Source organism: Melanotaenia boesemani, chromosome 5, assembly GCF_017639745.1.
Source record: "Melanotaenia boesemani isolate fMelBoe1 chromosome 5, fMelBoe1.pri, whole genome shotgun sequence".
NCBI lineage: Eukaryota > Metazoa > Chordata > Actinopteri > Atheriniformes > Melanotaeniidae > Melanotaenia > Melanotaenia boesemani.
Window position 1 is genome coordinate 11,785,508 of NC_055686.1, and position 8,357 is coordinate 11,793,864.

Here is an 8,357-nt window from a genome sequence, read left to right on the forward strand (position 1 = left end):
AAAAGCATAAATAAAATAAAAGAATTAGTGCTGACAGGCTGCGTTCAACGTTACATAACCAGTCATGTGTTTTAGATACGTGTGTGGCGCCATCTGCTGGGGGAAACTAAAGGTTGCAAGGACCATGTTAACGTCTGAGTCCAAAGAGAGAGTAAAGGTAAGAGGAGCCACTCTGTACATTTTCTGTCACCGGGTGTTTAAAGTTTGACACGGTAAGTTTCTCTTTGGGAGTTATGAGGATGGAAATTACCAGGAAGGAGTACGTCAGAGGGACAGCACGTGTTAGATGTTTTTTGAGGCAAAGTCAGAGTGGCCGGAATATGATTTGGGCATGTACAGAGGAGAGATAGTAAACATATGGAATAAGTTGAGCTACTAGACAGGAGGCCTTGAGTAACACCAAAGAGGAGATGGAGAGAGGACATGAAGTTGTTTTTTTTTTTTTTTTTTTTTTTTTGTTTGGTTGTTTTTTGTTTGTTTTTTTCCTGTTACAAGAATTTACCCAGTTAGATTTCAGAATTCTTTTTTCTCAGAATTCTGAGATTAAAGTCAGAATTCAGACTGTTACTCTTAATTATTATTATTATTATTGTTGTTGTTGTTGTTGTTGTTATTGTTGTTAGTTATTTATTTTTTCACCCTAATACTCTTCCGTACAATCCAACATGTCCACTTAAAATAAACAAATACAACTGGTGGGAAACCACATCAGGAAAATGAGAGCGGTCTTATATAGGAAGGACTTTTATCTAAGATCTGGGATATTATATATTAAAAAAAAAAGACACGGAATGATACCTCGTGTATTTCAGAGGCTCTTCGGCTCTTCTCTCCATCTCATTGGTCCACCCGCTGCCACTTCTTTCCTTCTGATTGGCTGAGACCCCGGAATCTGTAACGCCTTTAGCGGAAGTGAACGCTGTCAGAAGTCGAACCTCTGAAAAATCTAGAGTAGGGTGTGAAAACTAGAAAATAACGGTTCTGTTCAGAGGATTTAAATGTTTTAAAAGACTTTTATAGTAAGATAAGGAGTGCATTTTAGAATACAGAATGATTTTATTAGAGTATCTGTTTTTCTTAATATTTTTGTTTCCCGGATTCGCCAAGAATGAAGGAGACGATGACTGGGTTCATCTTCCCAACAAATGTGAAGGTAGATGTGAAGTTTAGCTGCTTTCTGCATAGGTTGAAAAGACACAGACTTCAGGATGAATGAAAAACGCATTTCACTGTAATGTTACCAGCTGCTGGACCACAGTGATAACAGGCCTCAGGCTGCCTGTTTATAGAAAATCCAGCATTTGTTTGCACGCAATTTGGAATCCAAGAGCTGAATATCAGCAGCATTATACAGGATCTTTTATGAAATCCTCTTCATATTAGGAATATAAAATGTTATCAGACAGTTTAAAGTGACATTTTCAAACACCTGGTTTTGTCTTCGGGGTTTTTTTTTTTTTTTTTTTTTTTTCTTTAGTTTTGTTTTTTTCTTTTTGGTTCACCAAAATATCTAGAAATGTATTAATCAGAAAAATCCCATTTTAAAATATGTATTTGAGATAACATGATATCAACTTCATGGACACTTTCTGAGGAAATCCAGTTGCTTTAGCAACTTAAGATATGAAAGAAAAATGAAACACATTTTTAAGAATTAACCCTGAGATGAGCTCATGAATGCTTTTGCACAAAAGCAGATTTTCTGTGTTTTTATTAACTGCGAATCAAAAACAGCAGTGGAAACCACTTTTTGTTGAAGTATGACTGTTTAAAAGTTTAGTTATCCATTTTTTTAAACCTAAAATTACATCATGTTCCATAAACTTTTATTATCAGAAAGGTGTGTTACTAAAGGGAGAATTTACACTCCTCCCTGTGGCGTTTGTCCATGGGGGGGAACGTAAACTCTCTATCTGATGCAGCTAAAAGAAAATCACAGTAATGAAATGTCTATTTCCTCTGCTTCTCTCTACAGTCTGCAAGTTTGTTAGTATTGAGATGAAGTCAGCTTTCCAAGAGACGGGGAAGACCAAAGCGGTGATCGACCGGACCTACAACTTCATAGACGGCAAGGGAGCGCCACCTGTTCAATATGTCAAGTCGTAAGTTGGCGTGTGCTTGTGTTGCGTTGTGTTCTGTGTGATAAGTCTGTTCTTTCAGTGGTGATTTTGCATCATTTCCTCATTGAAACAAAGTGGAGAAAGGGTTCAGTTTCACAGCAGAAATGAAAGCTGCTCTTTGTGGAGCAGCTGCATGCCTGGCTGATTCTGGATCTTTCTCTCTCCGGCTCTTAGGAGGCAGCAAGGGACAGGAACTTGGTCAGGTTCAGGCTCCTGTGGAGGAACTTATTATAGAAGATGTTGAGCTGCTGTCAGTCAGTGTGTGTGTGTGTGTGTGTGAGAGAGAGAGAGAGTGGCAGTGTCTCTCTGTCAGAGGAAGTTCTTTTGACAAGTGTGGAAATATCTGTTGATTTTTAGTTTGCAGCAGTCATAGATTAAGAGGAGCAGTTTTATGATCATTGACAGTCAAACAGACCGATCAGAAACCTGATCTTTCTGTATGTTTTTAGTGCTTGTGTGTATGACATGGCTGATAATTAACTGTTGGCATTTCTGTCATTCATTTGTTAAGAGTTGGGATAATGTCATTTATTTTTCTGCCAATACTGATTCAGATACCTGGGGTTTAGGTATCTGCTGATACGAGTACCAATCCAACACCTGTGTTATTGTATTAAGTGGTTTATTAAAGTTATAATTTAATAAATGGGGGTGGATGATTGACAACCATCAAACTCCGAGCTGCCTGTAGCTAAGAGCTAACCCGGAGAAACGGTAGCTAACCAGCTAACGGAGGTAGGCGGGCTAAAGCTTGGGCCTGCTGTTAGCCGGCTAAAAACCGTGATTGTTCTACACGATCCCTTCTTTCCGTGGATATTGGATACCTGGCAATTAAAAGAACACGCCCCTAATTATGCTGAATTTCAAGATTAAATAACATCCAAATGGATGAGTTAGAAAAAAATTCACCCCCCTCACAATTGTCATGAAGATGAACTTGACCTATTAATCCTAAAATGGATTTTTGTACCAGGCTTTAAACGTGTTTATTTCTGCTGTGAAGTTGGTCTTTTTAACATGGGAGTCTATGGGGATTTGCTCTGTTTTGGAGGCAGCCCCTAGTGGATGAGGGGTGAACTGCAATTTATTTGCACTTCCACATAGGCTTCACTTTTTACCGGCTGAGGTTGCCGCTTGGTTCTGACCTGAAGCAGTGGAGGGAATTATAATGTACATTCTCAGAAAGAGACATAAAAAGAAGCAGCGCGGTAGACGGCGGTGGCCTGTGCAGCCATTAAATACAGCTCGACTTCTTCTTCTTTGTTCCTTACACTGGTCGCATGTGAGCTATACTGCGCAGCACTGTCCTCGCGTTTTCTGGTGGTACTGCTTCATCCGGCTACCCATCCACAAGTTCCCTGAAAGTGGACCAAAATATGCCCGAAAAGGATGCAGAAGATGGACAGAGGGCTCCGTCTGTATGCATATTCAGTTTAAGGCATTATTAGCATAAATTTACATGCCTATTTTGATCAGTTTTCAGTAAGCTTATGAATGTGTAGTCAGAAGTTACAAATGGAGCGATACCACCATGAACCGACGGAGCAGCATGGCTCACGCGTGACCACTGAGAAGAGGAAGCTGAGCTGTACAGCCATAAAGACCACCTCCATCAACTCACTGCCTCTTTTTATGTCTCTTTCTGCAAACGTACGTTATCATGATCTCCTCCATCGTCACCGTTTGCTAATGAAACTTACAGCAGAAATGAACTCTGCGCTGCCCTCTGGTGGATGTAAAAGAAAACGATTGTTTTACATGCTGACACAACTTGTGAATGTAATTTTAACCAAATTCTGTGGAAAACTTCAAACTTTGAGGACTAACTGACTAAACTTTGTGCATTTCACATTTCTGTCAGAATAAAATCTGAAGATCAGCGTCTCTGATTATGACCTAAACAGAACTGAACATTATTTGTCTGATTGGTCCTCGCGTCTGTCTGCAGAGATCTCAGATTCATCGAGGTCGTGGAAAACGTGTGTCAGAGGCTGCTGGAGTATAATCTGCACAAAGAGAGGGTCGGCAGTAACCGCTTCGCCAAGGTCAGTCTGCGTGTGTTCTGTGTGTTTCTGAGTTGTAGCTTCAGGCCGAAGAGCTAGAGTCCTGGCAAAGATCTGAATCTTATTCCCTTCATTACAGCCACATTTCAGAGCTGTTTTACGACGGTAAAGGTGGAAAAGATGTAGTGTGAGAGGTTTTTTGTTTGAAGTGAAACACATGAAAAGAATCAATGTGTTTGTGTTTCGTTCCTGTTTTTGTTTTACAGCTTTTCCCTGAATCTTCATCTTGGGATTCAAACTGTTGTAAAAAGCTAAATGAAGTAGAACACATGATTTTTTAAAGCCTAATTAGATGGAAATTCCCCACATCCTCGAGGACAGCACAGAAAAAATAACCCTCAGATTAGGTCCTCATGTTCTGTTTTACTTCAGTCTTGAGTGATGGGAACATTCCTGGAAAATTTGTCCTTGAAAATAAGGAGGACTTTTGAAAATTGGCTTCACCACAGAAGAATTGTCCCACACAAAAGGTATTTATGTGGAAAAAGCAAAGAATAAAAACAGATAAATAACAGATATGATTTGCAAATGAAGTCACCATCTCCTACCATCTACGTCTCCTACATCTTTATTGGTTTAATAGTGACTGATGTCCCACAAATGTTGAATCTAATCAGAAAGAAAGTGGAATAAAAAGAGCAACAGCAGTCTAGGACACTTAAAGAACTCAGACGGCCACTAATGTCAGAGCCCTAATTTGTAGTCACGAATAAAGTGAGCTGGATCGGTGCCAGAATTTCTTTGTTGTTCATTTTTTACCTTTGCTGAGAATCCGGACTGAACAATTTGTCACTGAATCCTGCTGACTGATGGCAGTAAAACATTGAAAACATGCAAGTTAATGGGACTAAGTAACCTGTTTTAATTCAAGTAAACTTCAAATCACATTTTATTTATTTATTTCATGCACATGGCAACACAAAGTGCTGTACACAGTAAAAACAAATCATGTATACTCAGTACAAGATTTGAAAGCCTTCACATACAAATTATGACAAAAACTAAAAATGCACACCTTATAATTGTACACACAGTCGCACACAAACTGACACACGTCCAAACCAAGCTTCATACATATTTGCCCCACCCACCCATACCCTATTTTGTACAAAGATGAACTCCAATCACTAATAACTGTCTGAACTTAAAATAAATATGAAAGTAGTAATAAAATGCAAACATCTGGCTCGACACTGCTGTGAGGGAACAATATCTGGGAGATCCAGTCACACTGGAAGCCAGCCCACCCATGACCACAGAGGGCACCACCACAGGAACCTCCCAGGCCAGGGCAGGCCGGGTCTACACCACAGCCACAGGGCTGCAGTGCAGGACCCCAGCCTCCCAGACAAGGGCAGTCACCATGGCAACAGCCCACAGACAGAGCAGGAAGGATCCCCAGGATGAAAACACGGGAATTAAACAGTAAAAACAAGAATAAATAAACTTAAAAACAATACGAACCGATAAGAGTGACAAGAATAAAAATGCAGATACAGGAGTTCAGGAAAAATATAAAATAAAATAAGATGAAAAAACATAAAATAAAAGAGATCAAATAAAATAAAAGTGTTTATAAAAACTACTTGAGTAAAAAAATAAATAGAACAATAAACAGTAAAAATAAAATAAAATAGGTGGTAAAAATATAAGAATATACGATTAAAAAAAGCAAAATTCTAAACAACAGCAAATAAAATTCAGCTTTAAGTTAAGGTTTAGAGTCCTGCCAGAAGTCACGTTACCACAGATTTATTTTGCTGCTGTGCTGGAAGCTGACATGTTAGCGTGGCTGTGTGCAGGGCATGTCAGAGACCTTCTCCACCCTGCACGGCTTGGTGAACAAAGGAGTGAAGGTGGTGATGGATATTCCCTTTGAGCTCTGGAACGAGACTTCAGCAGAAGTGGCCGACCTTAAAAAACAGGTGAAGATCTGAACTTTCTGCCCTCTTTTTACAAAAACCGCCTAATTACAGCGTTAATGATGTGTGTGCTTGTCAGTGTGACGTGCTGATTGAGCAGTATGAGGAAGTTATTGAGGATTGGTACAAAGGAAGCCAGGAGGAAGACCTGACCACTTACCTGTGTGAGAAGCATGTTCTCAAAGGACAGGACATGGGTAAAACACACACTTCACGTTTTTCCTTCTTTCTTTGTCTTTCTGCTTATTTACATTTCTCTCTTATTTCGTTCCTCTTCACACGTCCACCTCGTATCTGTCCTTTCAGCCTGCCTGAGCGAGACCTGGTCTCAGAAGAAGGGCGACCAGGCGGCCATCGCGGAGGACAAGAAGAAGAAGAAAAAGAAGAAGGGAGGGAAAAAAGGGAAGGGCAAGGGGGAGGACGGAGCAGAGGGCAGAGACGGCAGCTCAGGGGGAGAGAAGGCGTCCAAGAAGAAGAAGGAGAAGAAGGTTAAGAAGAAGAAGAAGAGCAAAGCTCCGGTGGATAAGATGGACGGAGGGATGACGTCAGACGAGGACATCCAGCCTCAGGTGCCTCTCTCTGGGCAGAAGACGGAGCTGTGAAGCCCGGTGGGACTCTGGGCCTGACTTTCCTGTTACACACAGTTTTACAGTCTTTAATGTGCAGTTTTAAGGATTTTTACTAACTGTCTTCACTTAAATGATCCAGATTTTTACAGCTTGGGTTTTATTGCAGTTTGGCAGCTTACAACACGGATCCAACGCATTATGGCCTCAAAACAAAGTTTAGAGGAAAGAAACTTAAACTGCCAGACATTTAGGATCACTTAAAGAACATTTTATTATTTAGATGCCAAATGAAGTCTAAATCCTATTTCTTTATGTTTAAAAAGTCCTTCAGTTCAGAATGTCTTTGCATTTCTGAGCAATCGCATTGGGTTCTTTTAATTCTGATGGGCATTTTCACTATTACTTGATCATTTATTAGCTAAACTTATATCAGATAATAAAATAAAAGTTGTTTCTAGGCTTCATCGCTGCGTCTCTATACAGAGTAAAGCTTCTGCTGGGCAGTAGTTGGACTGTGTTGCTGACATGCAGAGTTCAAACTGAAGATGTAAAAGGGGATTTAGTTTTCTGTCTTTTCCTCGGCTGAATGTAGGCGTCAGACTTTATCCCGGCATCTCTTCATATGTGTGCCAGTCCCACCTGTGCCGCTTTAAAAGCATCGTATTTACAGAACGTTTCATTCCAAATGAAAACTGAGACTTTTCTAAGAATCTATCCTCAGCTGACTGTGTGTGTGTGTGTTGTTTGTGATAGTTGACCTTTTCAGTCATGGATGCTTTACTCAGTGGGATTGCCTGTGCCGACTAATACAGCAGCTCTGCCACAAATTCTGTTTCTCAAGCTTTTTGTTCACATTTTAAGACTCTTTTGGACTCTGGTATTTTTAAGAACTTCTTCATTTTTGGTCCAGCAAGCATCAGCGGAGCAAAACATCACTTGGTTGTATTAACCTGGCCAGGTGTTCCTATTAAAAAGTTAAGCTGGTAAATGATATGATGGTAAAGCAGCTTTTTATCAGTCCCCAGCAGTCAGCTGCATTTTTCCTTTATTATGGATTTTCTCTGATTTTTTTTTTTTTTAAATAATGGAATGGATTTTGTTCAGCAGTTTCATAGTTAAATAAAATGTAATTCCCCTTTAACGATATCAGGTACTTTAATTTATTTTTCTGTTCATGTTTAATGTCTTTTTGTTCATTTATTGTTTTGTGTGTGTGTGTGTGTGTGTGTGCTGTACAAAAGCTGCTATATGAGGTGTGATGTATTTTTGTGTGCTTGTTGGGTTCTTCGGTGGGAGATGAAGCCCGGTGTGTACGACTTTTGCATTTTCTCGAGTATGTGTGCGAGTGTTTCTACAAGTTTTTTTCCTCAAGTCAAATGCTGCTTGTGTTGCATTTGGAGTTGCTGTTTGAAATCATGAGTGGATCAATAAAGAGGTTTGAAAACAGTAAGGATGTTACCTGATCATTACTAGCCACAGTAGGTGATTCAGTAGGACTGAAATTTAATGTAACTTGGTCAAAATGTGTTCAGTGAACTGCTGCATCAAAGTTTAATCTTTTGTTTGAGTTGTAATGTACATCTTTGTCCACTAGGGGGAGACAAAAATCCCCTGTTTGAACTCCTGTAAGTTACTGGTCGTTAAATAAAAGGTAAAGTTTAACTTTTAGAGGGTCCGATGATA

General features: G+C 39.8%; 1 protein-coding gene across 1 annotated transcript; it reads left to right on the forward strand.

Annotated features, from left to right (window-relative positions):
- Positions 1–904: 904 nt before the first annotated feature.
- Positions 905–8,120, forward strand: cnpy3 (canopy FGF signaling regulator 3). The gene is made up of 6 exons (XM_041986449.1): positions 905–1,153; positions 1,976–2,102; positions 4,069–4,165; positions 5,986–6,108; positions 6,185–6,302; positions 6,412–8,120. Exons 1-6 carry the CDS (start codon positions 1,051–1,053, stop codon positions 6,705–6,707), a joined length of 864 nt encoding a protein of 287 aa, XP_041842383.1. The 5' UTR covers positions 905–1,050; the 3' UTR covers positions 6,708–8,120.
- The last annotated feature ends 237 nt before the right edge of the window (positions 8,121–8,357 follow it).